The following is a 21,975-nucleotide window of genomic DNA, read 5'->3' on the forward strand; positions in this document are numbered from 1 at the left end:
TAGTCAAAAAATGAGTTATCTTTTCCTGCTTAACATATGGACAAAAAATAAATGTCTTATAATAATGTTTATGAGACTATGTTGAGAAGAACATTCTCATATGTTGCCAATGAGACTCTAAGGGTGTAAAGGCTGAAAATTAATTTGGCAAGAATCTTGGTTGACACAGTGGCTTACTGTACTTTAGGAGGCTGAAGTGGGAGGATCACTTGAGCCCAGGAGTTTTGAGACCAGCCTGGGACCCCATCTCTACAAAAAATAAAAATTAGCCAGATGTGGTAGCATACACCTGTGGTCACAGGTACTTGGGAAGCTGAAGAAAGAGGATCACTTGAATCCTGGAGGTCAAGGCTACAGTGAGCCATGATCTCACCACTGCACTCTAGCCTGGGCAACAGAGCCAGACCCTGTTTCAAACAAACAAAAAAAAGAGGCCAGGCATAGTGGCTCATGCCTGTAATCCTAGCACTTTGGGAGACCAAGGCAGGAGCATTCCTTGAGCCCAGGACCTCAAGACCAACCTGGGCAACATGGCAAAACCCTGTCTCTACCAAAAATACAAAAATTAGGGGGGCGTGGTGGTGTGCATCTGTGGTCCCAGCTACTTGGGAGGCTGAGGTAGGAGGATTGCTTGAGCCCAGGATGTCAAGGCTGCAGTGAGCCATGATCACACTACTGCATTCCAGCCTAGGCAACAGAGGGAGACCATGTCTCAATTAAAAAAAAAAAAAAAAACTTAAAAATGATCATATTCACTATTCCTGCAATTCCACTTCTAGGCTCTTTCCTCAAAAATAAACAGAGATTAGAACAAACATCTATTTAGCAAAATGTTCACTACAATTTTTCTAAAATATCAAAAACTTGGGAACCTAAATGTCCAACAAAAATAATGGCATATATATATATATATATATATATATATATATATATATATAATGCGCAACTTAAACATTCTTTTCCAAACAATTTTTTTTTTTGAGACACAGCCTCACTCTGTTGCCTAGGCTAGAGTGTAGTGGCGCTAACTCAGCTCACTGCAAGCTCCACCTCCTGGGTTCCCACCATTCTCCTGCCTCAGCCTCCCGAGTAGCTGGGACTACAGGTGCCCACCACCAATCTGGCTAACTTTTTGTATTTTTAGTAGAGACGGAGTTTTCACCATGTTAGCCAAGATGGTCTCGAACCCTTGACCTCAGGTGATCTGCCTGCCTTAGCCTCCCAAAGTGCTGGGATTACAGGCATGAGTCACCACACCTGGCCCTTTTCCAAACAATTTTAAGTAGAAGGAGAAATGCTCATGAAAAAATAAATTTCAGAAATTAGGATACAAGCTGTGCGCAGTGGCGAGTACCTGTAGCCCCAGCTACTCAGGAGGACTGCTTGAGCCCAGGAGTTTGAGGTGGAGTGTACTATGACTGGACCTGTGAATAGCCACTGCACTCCAGCCTGGGCAGCATAGTGAGATGTTGTCCTTAAAAATATCTAAATAAATAAATAAATAGGATACAAAACTACAAATGTGATCCCATATAGCCATAGGGGAAAAATGCTAAAATAGAATAACACCAAGATACTAATAGTGACTAGGTCTGGGTCAAAATTTTGTTTTCATTAGTACATAATTATTCGTTACAATAAAACACATGCATTGCTCTTATAATCAGTGGGAAAGAATGAGTTACAAAAAGGTATGTTTAGCTGGTACTCTGTACCTCCTTTAAATGCTAACAGCAGGCCAGACACGGTGGCTCACGCCTGTAATCCTAGCACTTTGGGAGGCCGAGGCGGGTGGATCACCCGAGGTCAGGAGTTCAAGACCAGCCTGGACAACAGGGTGAAACCCCATCTTTACTAAAAATACAAAAGTTAGCTTCAGGTGCTCCGCCCACCTCGGCCTCCCAAAGTGTTGGGATTACAGACGTGAGTCACCATGCCCGGCCAGATTTCTTATTACTAGTCAATCCCCAGAGTTAATTTCAAACATCATTAACTTTACCTCAGTATTACCATTTTATAATCAAAATATTATATACACACTAAAGTAACTTCAAATTTTTTAATGAAATAAAAGAAATTGGTCAAAAAATATAGAGAAAGCTGATCAAAGCATCTCCCACTTCAAAGACAGGCAGAAACTATTTGGAGGCATCAATTGAGAGGAGAACATTTAACAATGCAGAAGATAAACATTAAATGAATAGTGTCTACCCTGAGAACCACTGCAATTAATCAAATCTCTTGAACCTTCCTTTTGGAGAACAGACATGCTCTGATTCCTTGTATAACATTTAAGTATTGAGTTGAATAATCAGAGTTGATGTTGAAGGAATAGTTAGAAAGAGAAAAAAGAAAACAAAAAAAAAGTTGAAGCAAAATCTAAATATATATGCACTGGATTTCCCCATAATATTACTTATGGTAATAAGCAGGAACATCTAAGGAATAAACACAGTAACTCCTTTTGGGTTGCCTGGCAACAACGTAGCAGGAATTGAGTTGGGGAGGCTCCCTAGGAAAAGGACTGTGCCTAACAACTTATGGGATGAAAGAGAAGGTCTCCAGGTGTTGACAGCAGGTATTTCCCAGAATTCCCCTAAACAACCGGCACCTAAGCTTAGAGTACTTGCCCCCAAACCAAAACATTTATTTAGGTGTTCCAGCAGCTGCTGCCCCTCTCTATCACCAGCACCACCTCTAGCTGGCAGAGTTCCACCCAAAGAAGGAGGGTAAGTAAGGAGGTCTCTATACCATGGCTAGTACAAAGCTGACTGCCCGAAATCAACCACTGGTAAAGCATCCAGGAAGCAACTGGCTATAAAAGCTGCTCGCAAGAGTGTGCCCTCTACTGCAGGGGTGAAGAAACCTCATCATTACAGGCCTGGTACTGTGGCACTCGGTGAAATCAGACGTTATCAGAAGTCCACTAAACTGATTCGCAAACCTCCCTTCCAGCGTCTGGTGCAACAAATTGCTCAGGACTTAAAAACAGATTGGCACTTCCAAAGTGCAGCTATTGGTGCTTTGCAAGAAGTAAGTGAGGCCTATCTCGTTGGCCTTTTTGAAGACACCAACCTGTGCACTATCCATGCCAAATGAGTAACAACAGACATCAAGCTAGCATACTACATATGCAGAGAATGTGCTTAAGAACCCACTATGGGCGGGGTGCGGTGGCTCACGCCTGTAATCCCAGCACTTTGGGAGGCCGAGGTGGGCAGATCACTAGGTCAGGAGTTTGAGACCAGCCTGGCCAACATGGTGAAACCCCGTCTCTACTAAAAATACAAAAAATTAGCTGGGCAAGGTGGGGGGTGCCTGTAGTCCCAGCTACTCGGGAGGCTGAGGCAGGAGAATAGCGTGAACCCGGGAGGCGGAGCTTGCAGTGAGCTGAGATTGCACCACTGCACTCCAGCCTGGGCGACAGAGCAAGACTCCGTCTCAAAAAAAAAAAAAAGAACCCACCATGTTGGGAACCATTTCATTCTCAAAAACAAAAATATTCTCTTCTTGTTATTGGTAGTTCTGAACATTAGATTTTTTTTCCATGGAGTCAAAGGGCACCTAAGCATATGATTGCAAGTGGAAAAATAGAGTACAGAAATCAAGTATTGGTAGTTTTTCCATTTTCATGCGTGTGTGAATTTTTACTATAACTGCAGGGATAAAAAGAAGCCCGTTAGGTTGGGCGCAGTGGCTCACACCTGTAATCCCAGCACTCTGGGAGGCCGAGGTGGGTGGATCACCTGAGGTCAGGAGTTCGAGGCCAGCCTAGCGAACATGGTGAAACCCCGTTTCTACTAAAAATACAAAAAAATTAGCCTGGCATGGAGGTGTGTGCCTGTAATCCCAGCTACTCAGGAGGCTGAGGCAGGAGAATCACTTGAACCTGGGAGTCCGAGGTTGCAGTGAACTGAGATCATGCCATTCGCACTCTACCTTGGGCAACAAGAGTGAAACTCCATCTCAAAAAAAAAAAAAAAAACCTGTTAAATTTTTCTGGCAATGCCAGCATTTGGATTTTTAAAAAATAATTAAATTTCTTATTGATGGCAAAAAAAAATTCTTTATATATATCATGTAAAGAAGCTTTCATACTTGTCCCCTTTTTTAAAAAAAAGAGAGGTGGGGGAGAAGAAGAACAATGGATGGGGATCTCTCTGCTACAACTCAGACCCACAGTGCAGCCAGATGCAGCCTGGTTGTGGCACGTCTCTAAAGAATGCCGAATGCTTAGAAAACCAGGACCCATACACCTGTAGATCCTTCTCCCTGTTAGTTCCACTCACACCAATATTCACCCGTCTTTTGCTCAAAAGTACTAATACTCATTATAATAAACAATAACAAACTGCATCACCTCCTTTAGTCATGCAGTAATCTAGTGACAGAAAAAGAATTCTCTATGTTGGCTCAGTGAAGTAAAGAAAACCACCATACAGGTATTTAATACATTTTGAATGTGATTATCCCTTTTCCAGGAAAGGAAGACACTAATTTTGTTAGAACTCCTGAAGTTAACACACACTAGAATGATGTTATCCCTTTTAATGACCCTACCTCTCTCTCCCACAGATCCCTTAACCATCTCAACACATATTTGGATAGCACATAAAATTGTAAGCCACTCTCTGCTCTGGCTATGTAGCTGCTAAGAATGCCCAAGCTCTTTTCCTTTGTAGTGAGTCACTAGGCATTTCTCTGTACAGGTTCTTCTCCCTTGACTGGGCTTCCTTTTGTGCTTGCAAGGCTGCCCCATCCATGAAATCAAGACAGACCACATAATAAACTATGAATGTTCAAAGATCTAAATGTTCTATGTTACCTGCTTCTTCTGCCAAGTCAGGGTAGTCTCTTGAATTCTCAGCTCCAGGCTTCACAAACTAGAGATATAGAAAGAGATAATAAATACAAACAAGAATAGTTACATTTTTTTTTTTTTGAGACGGAGTCTTGCTCTGTCACCCAGGCTGGAGTGCAGTGGCATGATCTCGGCTCACTGCAACCTCTGCCTCCTGGGTTCAAGCCATTCTCCTGGCTCAGCCACCCCAGTAGCTGGGATTACAGGTGCACACCACCAAGCCCAGCTAATTTTTGTATTTTTAGTAGAGACGGGGTTTCACCATGTTGGCCAGGCTGGTCTCAAACTCCTGACCTTGTGATCTGCCCGCCTCGGCCTCCCAAAGTGCTGGGATTACAGGCGTGAGCCACTGCGCCCAGCCAAGTATAGTTACATTTTTTACACAATAAAAATCTATTCATTCACTACTCATTCAAACAAAAAACACATTATTATTAGACTCTCATAATAAATAATATAAAATCCTTGCCCTCAGAGTGCTTCCAGTCTAACCTAAGACAGACAGTTACACTACAGTGTCAGAAGTACAGAATGTCTTGACAGAGACATCTACCCAGACTTGGAGGGAGGAAAAGAAAGGCTTCCCAGAGAAACTGCCATTTAAATTAAGTTCTTATGGATGAGTAGCAGTTAGCAAAGTGAAAGAGAAGGAAATTTTGGAGTAAAGATCTAGAAGTAAGAGAATACAGCAGTTTTTTCTCTGTGGAAGAACTGTAAATAATTTGGTATGACATAGGTTAAAACATAAAGTGGAAAGTGTTAAGGATGGCTGGGTGTGGTGGCTCCCGCCTGTAATCCCAGCACTTTGGGAGGCCGAGGCGGGAGGATCACTGAGGTCAAGAGTTCAAGACCAGCCTGGCCCACATGGTAGAACCCTGTCTCTACTAAAAATACAAAAATTAGCCAGGCATGGCGGTACACGCCTGTGATCCCAGCTCCTCAGGAGGCTGAGGCAGAAGAATCACTTGAACCAGGAGGCAGAGGTTGCAGTGAGCCGAGATAGTGCCACTGCACTCCAGCCTGGATGACAGAATGAGACTCTGTCTCCAAAAATAAAATAAAATAAAATAAAAGTGATATGAACATAAAAGTACCTTAGGTCCAAACAATGATAACAACTAATATTTATTGGGCGCTTACTGTGGTATGCATTGTGTTAAGCATTTCACATGTATTTACTCATTTAATCCTCACAACCATCCTAAAAGGTCGGTTCCGTGCATTACAGATAAGAAAACTAGGACACAGAGAGATAAACAACTAACCCAGGGGCATAGAGCTAATAAGTAATGGAGCTGAAAGTTTAGTCTAGGTCTGGAGCCAACTCACAAGGGACCCTTTATGCCCTGCAATGCTGGTCTGGGCTTTATCCTGAAGACAGTGTTTTTGTTTGTTTGTTTGTTTGAGACAAGGTCTTGCTCTGTCACTCAGGCTGGAGTGCAGTGGTATGATCACAACTTACTGCAGCCTCAACCACCCTGACTCAAGCAATCCTCCCACCTCAGCTCCCTTTGCACCCACAGTAGCTGGGACTACAGGCACGCACCACCACGCTAAGTTAATTTTTGTATTTTTTGTAGAGATGGGGTTTTGCCATGTTGCCCAGGCTGGTCTCAAATTCCTGGGCTCAAGTGATGCTCCTGCCTCAGCTTCCAAAGTGCTGCAATTACAGGTGTGAGCCACCATGCCCAGATGACAATGTTTTTTAAAATGAGACTGGAATAAAACAACAATCAGATACCACTATTAATTAGAATGGCAAAAATCCAAAACACTGACATCAAATGCTGGCAAGGATATGGAGCAATAGGAAGTTCGGCAATTTCTTACAAAACTAAACATGTACAGGTTGGGCATGGTGGCACACATCTGTAATCCCAGCACTTTAGGAAGCCGAGGTGGGTGGATCATTTGAGGTCAGGAATTCGAGACCAGACTGGTCAACATGATGAAACCCTGTCTCTACTAAAAATACAAAAATGAGCTGGTCATGGTGGCCAGCACCTATAATCCCAGCTACTCGGGAGGCTGAGACAGGAAAACCCAGGAGGCAGAGGTTGCAGTGAGCCAAGATTGTGCCATTGCACTCCAGCCTGGGCAACAGAGCAAGACTCAGTTTCAATAAATAAATAAATAAAGCAAAAATAAAGCACACACAATACACATATGAATTAGCAATAGCACTCCTTGGCATTTACCCGAAGGAGTTGAAAACTTATGTCCATATAAAAACCTACAAATGGGTGTTTTTTGTTGTTGTTTTGTTTTGTTGAGATGGAGTCTCACTCTGTTGCCCAGGCTGGAGTGCAGTGGTGTGATCACAGCTCACTGCAGCTTCAACTTCCCGGGCTCAAGCAATCCTCCCACCTCAGCCTCCTGAGTAGCTGAGATCACAGGTGCTCATAATCATGCCTGGCTAATTTTTAAGTTTTTTTGTAGAGATGGATCTCACTATGTTGCCCAGGCTGATCTCGAACTCCGGGGCTCAAGCAATCCTCCTGCCTCAGCCTCTCAAAGTGCTGGGATTACAGTCATGAGCCACTATGATGGAACCACACAGATGTTTATACTAGCTTTATTCATAACTGTCAAAACTTGGAAGCAATCAAGATGTCCTTCAGGAGGTAAAAGGATAAACTGTGGCACATCCAAACAATGGAATATTATTCAGTGCTAAAAAGAAATGAGCTATCAAGCTATGAGAAAACATGGAAGAACCTTAAATACATATCATATTAAGTGAAAGAAGTCAATCTTAAAAGACTACAAACTATGATTCCAAGTAAAGGACACTCTGGAAAAGGTAAAATTTATAGAGACAGTAAAAAGATCAGTGGTTGCCAGGTGCTGGTGGGAGAGAAGGATGAATATGTGGAACACAGAGGATTTTTAAGGCAGTGAAACTATTCTGTATGATCCTATAACACTGGATACATGTCATTACACATTTTTCAAAATCCATAGAATGTACAATACCAAGAGTGAACACTAAAGTAAATTATGGTCTCTGGGTGATAATGATGTGTTAATGTATGTTCATCGATCATAACAAATGTATCACTCTGGGTGTGCCCTTGCTGATAGAGGGAGAGGCTATATATGGAGGGATAGGGGAAACACATGGGAAATCTCTGTACCTTGTACTCAATTTTGCTGTAAACCTAAAATTTCTCTTAAAAGTAGTCTATTTTTAAAAAGAGAAAGAGACTGGGATGACGAGACTTGCATTTTAGATCATCCTAGACACAATGTGAAGAAATGATGAAAGGAGCATGGCGGGAGGCAGTGAGACCAACTAGCATAATTCTGAAACAGGCCAGGTGAGGGCTAAGACAGAAGCAAAAAAGAAAGAAATAGACCTCAGAAATACAAGGGAAGTAAAATCTACTGAACTTGATGACTGATTAGGTAAGATGTAGTGCTTTGCTGGTGAGTGGTCACATTAAAGAGAAATGGCTTTGAATATTCTTTTGACTGCAAACCAAAATAAAATACATTTTACAACACAACCCAGTACACGCATATATACATACATAAGTGAAGCAAAACTTTCATGAAATATTTATTCTTATTTCAAGGTAGGATACCAACAGGACTTGTTTCCTGAGCCTCAGTCACTACTGATCACCTTGCTGATCAAAAAAGGATGTGACAAATAAACCAGCTGAAATCAGCTAAGACCAAGATGGCAATGAAAGCAACCTCTAGTTGCCCTCATTGCTCATTATATGCGAATTATAACACATTTACATAAGACACAGCCACCAGCAGCATGACAATTTACCTACTATGCTGTGGCAATGCCTCAGAAGTTATCTTATATGACTCTGGGGACTCCCTGCCCCTTTTCCAGAAAGTTCATGAATAACCCACCCCTTTTAACAGTAGGTATAAATATAGCTGTCCAGCAATCCACTGGGCTACTCTGGGCTGCTCTGCCTATGCGACAGCCCTGCTGTGTCTATGGAGCAGCCATTTTGCTGTACCTTGCTGTTCTAACTTGCTTTCTTTCACTGTTGGCTCACTCTAAGTGAAGCTGAGAACCCTCCCAAGATAAGCCCCAATTTGTGGGCTTGCTGGCATCAGTATTTCCTGTTCTATTTCAATTTTTAATTCTAAGACAACTTTCTAAATTGAGTTCACGACTCGCTAATGGGTCACAAAAGTTTGAAACATGGTATGTGACTTAAATGCCACATTTCATTGCACAGTACCAAAACACTTAATGTGTTCCTATCTCTGACCCATCCCAATTCTTCTCCATAATTCTTGAATTACAGAAACCTTTTTAAGGTTTAACCAGAATTAATCCAGCATATTAAAGGTCAGAAGTCAGAATAATAGTAACCCTTTGAAGGCAAGGGGTCAGTGGCTGGAAGAGGACACAAGAGGGCCTTCTGAGGTGCTAGCAATGTTCTATTTATATTTTATTTTTTCACAAAAGAAATGCAAAAGCAAAAGATAAAGACAAAAAGTACCACAAACTTTATAATAAAAACAGCAATCCTGTTTCACTACTCTGCACCCAGTAGTCTTATTTGCTCCCAAAACATCCACTTTCAATTCTTTCAGATATTTCTTGTTAGAAACTGACATCTTTCTAAATATCCTTCTTATACTACTATTTCCTTCTTCATCAATGTAAGAAGTCATATCATAATCTCCTATAAGGACCGATAAGGATCAGACCTTTTCTGCCACCCCACATATACATTAGTTTACATATCTCTTACCCTTCTTACATAGCAGAATCACAATTTGGTGTTAATTTAATTCTCGGTGTTTGCTTTATTAAGTACATTTTTTTCAACTGCTGGGCCAGTTGTCTACTTATGATTCCATTTCCTTACTGTACAATTTTTAGGATTTTTTTTTTCTGGAGTTAAATGCATATCCTAATGAATTGTTTTAAGGCAAACACCCTTGCTACCATCACCCAGATCAAGAAATAGAACTTTGCCCTCCACCCCAGAAACTCCTCCAGGTACTCTGTAGCAATCTCAATCCCCACTCTACCCCCAAAGTAATTACTATCCCGATTCTTACAGTAATTACTCTCTTGGAATATTTCATACTTTTATCACCCAAATATGCATCCAAAGACATTATAGTTTAGTCTTGCCCATTTATTTAAAAAAAGTGTCTTTTAATTCTCTTTTAATCTACAGGCTTCCCTCTACTACTTTCTTTTCCTTTCAAATACAGTAAGATGTGTCTGTTGAAGAACCAAAGCATTTGACCTACAGTTTCCCAGAGTCTGGATTTTGCAGATTGCATACCCATGTAGTTGAATGTGTACTTCTGTTCTCTGTATTTCCTGTAAATTGGCAACTGGATCCAAAATTTGATTGTACATTCTATCCCTTTGACAAAACTACAGGTGGTAGTGTATTCTTTAATTAGGAAGCATATATCTGATTGTTTCTCTGTGTTGTTAGCAGCAGAGACTAGATCCAGCGATTCTCAAACTTCTTAGTCTCAGGACCCCTTTACGCTCTTGAGGATTATTGGAAATGGCAAAGAGCTTTCGATTATGAAGGTTATATCTACCAATAGCTATCATAATAGAACTTAAAACTAAAGACATTTTAAAAGATTTTCCAATTCATCAAAAACAATAAATCCATTACATGTTAACATAAATAATTTCTATGAAAAATAATTGTATTTTCCAAAATAAAGTGGGAAGAATGCCATTGTTTAGCATTTCTGCAATTCTCTTTAATTCAGGAGACAGCTGAATTCTCATATCTGATTCTTCATTCAAACTTTAGCATTATGTTGTTTTAGTTGAAGTCTATGAAGTACATCATGTGACCTAACACAGACGTGTAGTTGGAAAAGGGAAGAGTATTGGAATTGTGGATATTCTTTTTTTTTCTTCAAGATAGGTTCTTGCTCTGTCACCCAGGCTGCAGTACGGTGCCATGAACATAGCTCCCTGCAGCCTCAAACTCCTGGGCTAGAGCAATCCTCCTGCCTCAGCCTCCTGAGTAGCTGGTACTACAGGCATGCACTACTGCACCCAGCTAATTTTTCTATCTTTTGTAGAGACGGGGTCTTGCCATGTTGCTCACACGGGTCTCAAACTCCTGGGCTCAAGTGAGCCTTCAACCTCAGCCTCCCCAACTGCTGGGATTACAGGCATGAGCCACTCACTGGACCCAACCGAGTGTGGACATTCCTTTTTTTTTCTTGAGACAGGAGGTTTCTTTTTTTTTTTTTTTTTGACTGAGTCTCGCACTGTGGCTGAGGCTGAAGTGCAGTGGCACAATCTCAGCTCAATGCAACCTCCACCTCCTGGGTTCAAGTGATTCTCCTGCCTCAGCCTCTCGAGTAGCTGGGATTACAGGCGTCCACCACCACGCCTGGCTAATTTTTGTATTTTTAATAAAAACGGGGTTTCGCGGTTTTGCCATGTTGACCAGGCTGGTCTCGAATTTCTGACCTCAGGTGATCCACCCTCCTTGGCTTCTCAAAGTGCTGGGATTACAGGCATGAGCCACCACGCCCCGCCAAATGGAGGTTTCTTTTTTTATTTTATTTTATTTTTTTGAAACAGAGTTTTGCTCTTGTTGCCCAAGCTGGAGTGCAATGGGGCATCTCGGCTCCCTGCAACCTCCGCCTCCCGGGTTCATGCAATTCTCCTGCCTCAGCCTCCTGAGTAGCTGGGATTATAGGTGCGCGCCACCATACCCAGCTAATTTTTTGTATTTTTAGTAGAAACGGAGTTTCACCACGTTAGCCAGGCTGGTCTCAAACTCCTAACCTCAGGTGATCCGCCCACCTCGGCCTCCCAAAGTGCTGGGATTACAGGCGTGAGCCACCGCTCTCGGGCCGAGGTTTCTTAAAAGTTAGGCCGGGCGCGGTGGTTCACGCCTGTAATCCCAGCACTTGGGAGGCCGAGAAGGGCGGATCACAAGGTCAGGAGATCGAGACCATCCTGGCTAACACCGTGAAACCCCATCTCTACTAAAAATACAAAAAAATTAGCCGGGCGTGTTGGCAGGCGCCTGAAGTCCCAGCTACTCGGGAGGCTGAGGCAGGAGAATGGCGTGAACCCAGGAGGTGGAGCTTGCAGTGAGCCAAGATCGCGCCACTGCACTCCAGCCTGGGGGACAGAGCGAGATTCCGTCTCAAAAAAAAAAAAAAAAAGTTAGCTGGAATGTAGAATTTGAAACCGTCTATCAATGAATTTTTCATACTCTGTTATAATAAAATATTGTATTTGGATCCCTTACTGATCCATTCAATGGATCCATAAATGAGTGGATTATTATTTAAAGAATGCAGAACATCATCCATTGGTTTTTTGGAAAAATATCGGCTCCATGAGTTATACGGCCCTTTCAAATTTTGACTTTATATAATTCCAAAAACTCACCTTTGTTAATATTACCTATCCCGTTAAAAAACAAAAAAAAACAATTTTTAAATAGTAGGAAGTTATGAAGCAGATACAAGTTTTCTAAAATTCTAATTTTCACTTGAAAGCCCAAATTTTATCTTTAGAAACAAACACTTCAGTTGTTTTCCTTGACGTGACTGCTGACTTCATTCGTTTTTGAGAAAATGTCTGTAAAATACTCAAGTATGAATTAACCATCACATGTGTGCCATTTGTTCTCTCAAGTAAAATGTGTTTCATGAAAAAAAGTAGTTGGTTTAGCTCATAATGCAAATCATCTCTTAAGGGTTGAGATTCAATAAAATTAACCAATGTTTTCTGCTTCATCAAGGTCTTAAGTTAAAATTAGTGCTTTTCTTTTTCCTGTGAATGCATAAGTGCATGACAAATATAGTGACTACTAGTTTGGTGCCAGTGCTTTGATTCATGCTAAGATGCCAACAGTGTTACCCACCATTACTTTTGCACCATCAGTGTAAATGTCAACATACAATGAAAATGGCAAACAATATCTTAGTATTATTATGAATAGTCTTGATCTTTCAGGTCCCCTCAAAGGGTCTCAGAGACTACCCCAAGGACTCCACAAACCATATTTTGAGAACCCCTGCTAGATCAATTCATTGGCAGCTGTCAAAAATGATGGTAATGTTCTGTCATTTCTTTTTCAGTTATTACTTAAATATGTTTGATAGAAGACACTACTCCTCATCTACTATTTAATTATCCAATGATACAGTTCATACAGGAAAAACAATAAACATATGATTGTTTCCCTTTGTCAATTTTCAAGACAATGAGTAGGTTCCCTGTTATCCTCCAAAGACTATATATAATTAGTTGATTTTTAAAATATTATCACGAACTCTTGTTTAAACATACCTGATGGGGTTTTTTTTCTTAATTTTTGATTTTTATTTTTTTAGTAGAGATGAGGTTTCGCCATGTTGCCCAGGCTGGTTTCAAACTCCCGGGCTTAATTAAGCCTCGGCCTCCCAAAGTGCCAAGATTACAGGCATGAGCCACCATGCCCAGCCTGATGGGTTTTAATCAACTGCAATTACTATCTCTTTTAAAGCTCAAATTTTCTCAACTTTGGTAAGTGAGAACTACAGGTTGGCTCCTGAATCCTTTCGGCATCACTCAAGTAGGCTTTGATAACTTCCTTGCAATTAGCAGTGACAAAATATTCTAGACTCACGTTGTACATTTCCTGCCCCATGGGGAATAAGCAATTTCTGCAACCACCCATTTCTTCTAGTAGAAAAAGATATTTTAAGATCACAATGGTATGGATGTAACAGATTTGGTCATTATTTCTAAGCTTCTTCAGTGGACAGAGCCAGAAAAACATTTAAAGATGAAATACTAATTAAAGTTTATACTAATACTTTTTCAGAATTACAGAATTTTTTACCTACTCCCTTCTGTATTACATCTGTATCTCTTTTCTTCTCCACCAAGAATCTTAATTCTCAAGCACCAAGGGATGAAGTAGAATTATATTTATTTACATATTTTAAGCCATGTTACACATATAATAATCTCATAACAATACTAATGCTAATGCTCAGTAACATAATTACTGAGTTTAATTTGCCTAACTCATGTATTTCATTTGCTTTTTATGTGCCTAACTCCAACTCTAATATACTCACCTCTAAAATCTCTCTTAAAACCATAGTCCACATGGTCAAAATGTTTTTTTCTAGAGACCTCCCTCCTGGAACCATCCAGAACATATTCCAAACTGAGTCATTGCACAGATGCCACCCTGGGGCTTTTCTCACTATTCTTTGTTATCCTGTTTCCAGGATCCAGTATCTTCTTCCTTGGTTTACTCCACCATTTTGGTGGACACATTCATTCTCTAATTAGCTTTGTGAGTAAGGATGTGTAAAAAGTTAATTTTTTAGCATTTACATTAAAAAATTTTTTTCTACCCTCAAATTTGGATTATTTATTAGGGAATAGAATTCTAGGATCAAAAATTTTGCTTAAGAATTTTGAAAGCATTATTCTGTTTTTTGTAGCTTCCAAGGTTTCTGTTGAGAAATCTAATGCTACGGTTCTGATATTTCAGGATAATGTGCCTTGATATGAGTTTTCTTTTTATTCATCGGATTGGCTTTTCAAACTGAAAAATTCAGTTCGGAAAATTCTCTATTATTTCTCTGATAACTTCCTAGTTTCTATGTTCTCGGTTCTTTTTCTAGAACTCATTAACTAGATATTGGGTCTTTTTTATTAAACATTGAATTTTATTTTCTCTCCTAATACCCATTTCTTTGTTCTTGCTCCATTGTCCAGATTTCCTTTACGTTACCTTCTATTGAATATTTTGTTTTGGTCAAAATATGTTTAATTTCCTAAGAGCTCTTTCCTATGTCTTTTTTTTTTAAATAGCACTCAGTTCTTTTTTCAGAGATGTAATATTTTCACTTATCTCCCTGAGGTTGTTACAGTTTAGGTTTTCTTTTGTTCCCTAAGTGTCTTCTGATCCCTCCTCCAAAGTTTTTCCTTAGTATTTTGTTGTTTTTGAGTAGGGGGTTGACGTTGTCTTGTTGGAAATTTTCCTTGAATATCTGGTGATCCTTGGCTATTTGTTCATAATTAAAACAATTAAAAGCCTGAAGGAAGCTCTCTGCATGAATAAAGCTTATCAACTGCTGATCTTCACCACAAGATGATGGAGTAGCAAGCTGGCTTTTCTCTGCAGCCATTTCAAATAATTTTCCAAATCTCTGCCAGGAAGGTAGTATATGTGTGACTACCAGTGTTGCTTCTCACAGCTGGGAAGTACTACCCTTTAGCATGCAGAATTCAATTTAATTCCCTTTTTTTCAACTTGGGCCTAACAGCTCAGATGATTCTAGAGCCTCTTCATCTGTTCAGTTTCCCCAGAGAAAAAGTCTCCAATACTCTGCTAAGAAAAGGTAAAGTCACCTGGTGGTAAAAGAGATCTTGGGACCTAACTGTTCCTTAGAATAGTCTTTTTCTTCTTTCCCAACCTACCTGGCACCTAGTATATCCAAGTTTTGGGCCTTCTGGAGTTCTGCTGGGAGGCTCAACCAGTATAACCCCTCTTCAGGAACTTAGGTAGTGGTCTCTCTGCTCTGAGTCAGTGACTACTTCTCCATCAACTTCAGAATCTTCCAAAAATTTTCCGATATCTCTCAGCTATTGTTTCCTTTCCTACTCACTTTGCCCTTGTGGATTAATATCATTTTCTTTCCTTATTGTTGCTTTAGTGGGATATGGAAAGCACCAACAGAGATAAATTCATGTTCTCAATCTGCCATGTTTAATCAAATATCTCAAATAATCTTATTTAAACTACTTGTTTATTCTTTTCTCCTCCAGATTAGACATTCCTTTAAAACAGGAACTTTGTTTTTTTCATTTTTGCATCTCTAGCATATAACCCATAGAATATTTACTGAATATATGTTTCAATGATAAATTATAACAGTAATATACAGTAGAGATGGCATGGAAAGAGCACGAGATTTTAAGAAAGGCAGTTCCAAAACTTAAAAGCTGCACCAAAATAAAGTACTTAGCCCCTCTGAGCCTCAGAGTCAGATAATTGAATGGATATAAAAATCCATTACGTGGTGAGAATTAAATAATGTAATATTTTTCAAACTGAAATTTGAACTTATTAGATTATGACCAAATCAATTTAGTAGGTTGTGAGCAGCACTTTTTTTTTGAGACAGAGTCTCACTCCCATTACCCAGGCTGGAGTGTGATGGCTCAAACAGGACTCACTGCAGCCTCGACTTCCCAGGCTCAGGTGATCCTCCCAGCTAAGCCTCCCAAGTGGTTGGGAATATAGGTGTGCGCCACTAAGCCCAGCTAATTTTTCTTATTTTTAGTAGAGATGGGGTTTTGCCAATATCGCCCAGGCTGTTCTCAAACCCTGGGCTCAAGAGATACACCCACCTCAGCCTCCTAAAGTGCTGAGATTTCAGGCATGAGCTACCACATCCAGCCAAGCAGCAATTTTTTTTTTTTAAGATATACCTTAGGGATACCAAGAGTTCATCACATGTAATAAGCGTTGCTTTAACAAATTGTTTCAGTTGTTACAAATAAGTTTTGTATGTGTGTACTGGATTGTGATGTAAGATGTATTTCATGAAATTACCATACATAAAAGTACTAGAAAACTGAAGTGCTAAATTACATGTTCTGACTATAAGGTCACCAGAATTTCAAAAAAGGTGACCAGTGTAACTTAGAGTAGTCTGAGGAAGTTTTAAGAAGGTATGGGACTTAGACTAGTTCTTGAAAGATAAGTAGAATTTAAGTAGATGAAAAGAGCGTATATCAGGAGATAGGCAGCATAAGTGAAGAGGCTTGCTGTCAGCCAGATGGCAGCTGTGACTTAGTTGTGTTAAAACCTGTTGACGGCCAGGTGCGGTGGCTCACGCCTGTAATCCCAGCACTTTGGGAGTCCGAGGCGGGTGGATCACGAAATCTGGAGGTTAAGACCATCCTGGCTAACACGGTGAAACCCCATCTCTACTAAAAAATACAAAAAATTAGCCGGACGTGGTGGTGGGCAACTGTAGTCCCAGCTACTCGGGAGGCTGAGGCAGGAGAATGGCGTGAATCCAGGAGGCGGAGCTTGCAGTGAGCCAAGATCGCGCCACTGCATTCCAGCCTGGGCGACAGAGCAAGAATCTGTGTCAAAAAATAAAATAAATAAAAATACAAAAAGTAGCTGGGCATGGTGGCACACACCTGTAATCGCACCTACTTGGGAGGCTGAGCAGAAGAAACACTTGAACCTGGGAGGCAGAGGTTGCAGTGAGCTGAGATCGCCCCACTGCACTCCAGACTGGGGGACAGAGTGAGACTCTGTCTCAAAAAATAAAAATAAAAATAAAGTATTATGATAAATTATAACAGTAATATATGGTAGAAATGAGACCCATCTAGTAGTAAGTAGTGAGACCCTGTCTCTACAAAAAAAAATTTTTTTTAATTAGCCAGGTATGGTAGCATGCCTGTAGTCCTAGCTACTCGGTAGGATCGCTAGAGTCCAGGAGTTCAAGGCTGCAGTGAGCTATGATTGCACCACTGCCTTCCCATCTGGTTGACAGAGCAAAACTCCGTCTTCCAAAAAAAAAAAAAAAGTGTTACAGTGTTGTCTAGTCAATATTTCTCCCTCCTCCATCAAACTCTGCCCCAAGGTGCAGAAGACCAGACCCATAGCAAAGTACACTGGCCAGATAGGCACATCATTAATGGCACTACCCAAACTCCTCACCACTTTCCTCTGGACTGTAACACCTCCCCGACCTCTACCTCCCAACTTGAGGAAAAAGGAATACATCTATTTCCCAAAGGTTTAGACAACTGTGCTTTTCCATACAGCACATATAATCAGGCATTCAGCAGCCAGAGGAAGGTTTGACTGCATTAATACCTTACTTCGAAAGATCTTACTGTCCACCTGTGTTAGAAGCCTCCCCTTCTGTGAAACACTAGGATGATGTCCTTCCGCTTCATAAGGTATTGGTCCACTTTTCCATTTCCATGGATATTTTTAGTTTTTGTTGAGACAAGGACTGACTCTATGGCCCAGGCTCGGGGTGCAGTTGCGTGATCTCAGCTCACTGCAACCTCCATCTCCCAGGCTCAAGCAATCCTCCCACCTCAGCCTCCCGAGTAGCTGGCGTGTGCTACCATGCCCGACTAATTTTCGTATTTTTAGTAGAGACGGGGTTTCACCATGTTGGCCAGGCTGGTCTTGAACTCTTGACCTCAGGTGATCCACCCGCCTTGGCCTCCCAAAGTGCTGGGATTACAGGCGTGAGCCACCGGCCCCGGCCTATTTACATGTTGGACTGAATTAGGTACGCTCAGCCCACTGGTAAAATAATAAACATTTTAGGGCTGTTTTCTCAGAAATAGAACTCTCCCTAGGAACTCTTTCACAAAGCATATCCATTTAGTATTGTTCAACTAACATTCACTGAGGGTCTTCAGACATCAGGAACGTTCAGGGCGAGGGGCACAGCAGTGAATAAGCCAGGTACCCAGTCTAGAGGAGCTGCCATGCTAAGGGGGCGCGCAGACGCCTATGAGCTTCAGTACTGCCCCGTACTGCCGAGCACAGTAAGTGCAGGACAGAGGTAAGCACAGTGCAAGGCTCTAGGGGAAAGTCAGGAGGATCCGAGGCGTCCTGGAGAAGATCCGATCTGAACGGATCCTTTCAGGATGCACAAAAGTAACAGAACAGAAGCAAAGCAACAGAGGCATCAGACAACTGCGTCCGGGGAGAAACGAAAGGCAGTTTGGCATTAAGGAGCATGCGGGCGATGAGGGGAAAACGGCCGTGGGAGCCTGCGGCGTCCGAGTCCCAAGCAGTCACTGGAGGGACAGAGGGAGGCCGGAATCTGCCACTCGGGCCGAGGCGCTGGGCATCAGGAGCGTTTCTCCTCGCCATCCACATCTGGAGCTGTCTCTATGAGGGCTCCTGTGGGGGCTGTTTCTGGGAGGGCCGAGCAGGCGGCATTCGCGACCTGCCTCCCTCCGGGGCAAGCCAGCCCACACACCTCGGGACTCCGCTCAGAATCTAAAGAGGTGAGATCCTTGGATTATCTCGGGGCTGCTTCATGAACTCTGACCAGAAGAAAAGGGAAGGAGGAAGTAGAAGGCCGCAGGAACCAGCCCGAGACACTATGACCCCAGAGATTCCGCAGAGTACAAGCCACCAAGTCGCCACGCCGATGACCCACGCGCGGAGCAGTCGAAGCTAGGAGACCGGAGGGACAGAGAAACCCAGGCACCGACCGCCCCCGAGCCTCAGCGGGCCAGCAGGGCCGCTGCTCGGTTTACCTTGGTCATGCCAACCCCCACCACGAACACCCGGCGCAGGGTCGCAGGCTCCCACGGGGAAGAGGACATGGCTGCACCAGTGCGGGACCGGGGCGGGCGCCGCGGACGACTGCCGGCACTGACAGGCGGAGACTGCACCAGAGCTCCCTGAAGCCCGAAGCCAGGGCCGCGGGCGGCAACACAGGCGCGTGAGAGTGCGCGTGCGTAGGGGCAGGAGGAGGGGGCGGGGCGGGGCGCGTCCTGTGGGGCGGGGAGCGTTCTCTAGCCCTTAGGCAGCCGAATCCCTAATTTGCGGACTAGGGCATGGGACTGAGTCAACCTGTCCCCATCTCTGATCCTGTGCTTAGGTTCTGTACGGTGAGCGGGAGTAGGCTTGCAGTGGGGCCTAAGACTGAGAGGAGGGGTTGGCCGGAAAGCGTACTCATGAAAGGTGACCCTGAGGAGAGCCGTTGGGGTTCGTGTTGGAATTGGCCTGTGTCCTGTTAGCGGTGGCAGTTGAGAGTGAATTCATGAATTAAAACTCACAGGACACCAAGAAAGCGGGGATGGGCAGGATCTCACACATGGATACAATGTCTAAATCAAAAAACCCAGGCTCCGTCACCAGCTGCGTGACCTTCTTTTTTAATCTTGTGAACAAAAGCTCTCTGAAAAGGAATTTGGAAGACAGAGACTTTATTCCAGCAAACCGGGGAGAAACAGCCTTCCATGTTTATTTGAGACCGGAGTCTCGCTCTGTCGCCCAGGCTGGAGTGCAATGCCGCGAACTCAGCTCACTGCAGCCTCCGCCTCCCAGGTTCAAGCAATCCTCCTGCCTCAGCCTCCCGAGTATCTGGGATTACAGGCGCGCGCCACCACGCCCCGCTAATTTTTGTACTTTTAGTAGAGATGGGGTTACGCCATGTTGGCCAGGCTGGTCTGGAACTCCTGACCTTAGGTGATCTACCCACCTTGGCCTCCCAAAGTGCTGGGATTACAGGCGTGAGCCACCGCGCCCGGCTCCCCGGTTTATTTTATCTTATGTAAAAATGCAGATTCATTGAGCTAGATGAATGCATAAGTGACTATTTCTCTACCCCCCTCACATGTGAAGGCTGATCAAAGACTCAGAAGAATGCAACCGTTTGCCTCTTATCTACCCACATCTTTTTAAAATTTATTCATCTTTCCCCAATATCTGCCCCTTCCCCTATAAAAACTGAAGCCCTCAAAATCATCTTTGGAGAAAGGCACGGACCTGTCTCCAAAGATGATGCACGTCCTTAAACTTGGCAAAATTAACTTCTAAATTAATTGAGATCCGTTTCATATACTTTTCGGTTTGCAGTATCAGCATTTAGAAAGGCTCTCCTAGAAGATTCTAAGGATTGCTTCTTGGCCATTTGGCTAAGATCAAGTTTAGGAGATTCTAAGAAGCCCCCTCTGTGCTAAGTAAAGAACTACTGAGCTAGGACTAGACCAACTTAGTAAAATCTGCTGCGCTCAGTGATGCACGCCTCCCATCTGCTCAGGAGGCTTCGGCAGAAAGATCACTTGAGCCTGGGAATTCAAGGCTACAAATGTGCTATGATTACACCTCTGAATAACCACTGCACTCCAGCCTGGGCAACATACCAAGACCACGTCTCTAAAAAACCAAAACGAAACAAAAAAAAAAAAAAAAGGAAAAACAAACACAAATCAGGGCACTGACATGTACAGTTGTTTCTTGAAACTGATGGACCGACAAGACAGCAATATGATTGGTGGATCAGACAAAGTTACCAACCTAATAGAACAACAAGTCCTAAGGTCAAGATTAATTGTTAGGTAACAAATCCTGGCTGTCCACTGGATATTGCTTTCAAAATAAGAGTCCATAGAGGGCAGAGGGGATAGATAGTAATATAAAAGGTATTTGTTAATACCGAAAAGACTGAGAAAAAACACTTCCCTTTCCAATGTGAAGGACTAAATAATCCAAATATTTCCCACTATAAAACACAGACTTTTCTAAGTCATTGGATGTGGGGCTCTGGGGTAGCCTGAGCTGTTTGTCCCACACCAAGATGCTTCAAAACATTATTAAAAATGTTTGGATCCCCATGAAGCCCTATTATACCCAAGTTTATCAGGAGATTTGAGTAGGAATGGGGTTAATGAGCCTCATCATTCATAAAATCAGGAGTACTGATAAAATAAGTAAAATATTGAAAGCTTCTCCACCTGCTTATGGTCATCACTAACCAGCTTCACTTAGCATGCACATGAAATGAAACATTAGTCGACCTGTGAATTTAAGCAAGCTATGTTAGAAAGGAACCTGGAAAATCACTGTACACTTATATAAGTACCACTTACTTTGTGGCATGAATAAGTATACCCAAAAAAAACACCCAGAAATGCCAGATAAAACACAATAAATATCATTTTAAGCTGGGTGTGGTGGTACAAGACTGTAATCCCATCTACTTGAGGAGCTGAGGCAGAAAGGCTGGTTGAGTCCAGGAGTTCAAGGCCGCAGTGAGCTATGATTATGCCTGTGAATACCCACTGCACTCCAGCCTGGACAGCATAGTGAGACCTTTTCTGTTAATACAAAAAGACAAAAAGCAGCGAGGCACAGTGGCTCATGCCTGTAATCCCAGCACTTTGGGAGGCCAAAATGGGAGGATTGATTGAGCCCAAGAATTCAAGACCAACCTGGGCAACATAGCTCCCTATCTCTAAAAAAAAAGAAGAAAAACAAGAAAAATCTTTTTAAATGGGTGGATGCCAGGCATGGGGGCTCACACCTGTAATCCCAGCACTTTGGGAGGCTGAGGTGGGAGGATCACTTGAGGCCAGGTGTTTGAGACCAGCCTGGGCAACA

The 21,975-nt window shown here is 42.5% G+C and overlaps 2 protein-coding genes and 2 pseudogenes across 3 annotated transcripts in view; 3 read left to right on the forward strand and 1 right to left on the reverse strand.

The window, feature by feature from the left end:
- SCP2 (sterol carrier protein 2) overlaps positions 1–19,311 on the reverse strand; it is a 128,696-nt gene extending 109,385 nt beyond the window's left edge. The window contains exons 1-2 of one of the 2 annotated variants that reach the window (XM_003815020.5): positions 19,125–19,311; positions 4,826–4,883 (exon numbers count right to left, since the gene is read on the reverse strand). In XM_003815020.5, the coding sequence (XP_003815068.4) occupies positions 4,826–4,883; positions 19,125–19,193 (127 nt within the window). In that variant the 5' untranslated portion in view covers positions 19,194–19,311. The remainder of the gene's footprint in view (positions 1–4,825; positions 4,884–19,124) is intronic. The other variant, XM_008967895.6, reaches the window with a different exon arrangement.
- LOC134729697 (histone H3.3A-like) lies at positions 2,753–4,368 on the forward strand (annotated as a pseudogene).
- The window catches only part of ECHDC2 (enoyl-CoA hydratase domain containing 2), a 31,715-nt gene continuing 28,942 nt past the window's right edge, over positions 19,203–21,975 (forward strand). Inside the window, exon 1 of the mRNA XM_034965420.3 lies at positions 19,203–19,324. The gene's annotated coding sequence lies outside the window, so the exon portion shown is untranslated. The remainder of the gene's footprint in view (positions 19,325–21,975) is intronic.
- LOC129393209 (ATP synthase subunit ATP5MJ, mitochondrial-like) lies at positions 21,173–21,349 on the forward strand (annotated as a pseudogene).

This window comes from Pan paniscus, chromosome 1, assembly GCF_029289425.2.
Source record: "Pan paniscus chromosome 1, NHGRI_mPanPan1-v2.0_pri, whole genome shotgun sequence".
NCBI classification, from domain to species: domain Eukaryota; kingdom Metazoa; phylum Chordata; class Mammalia; order Primates; family Hominidae; genus Pan; species Pan paniscus.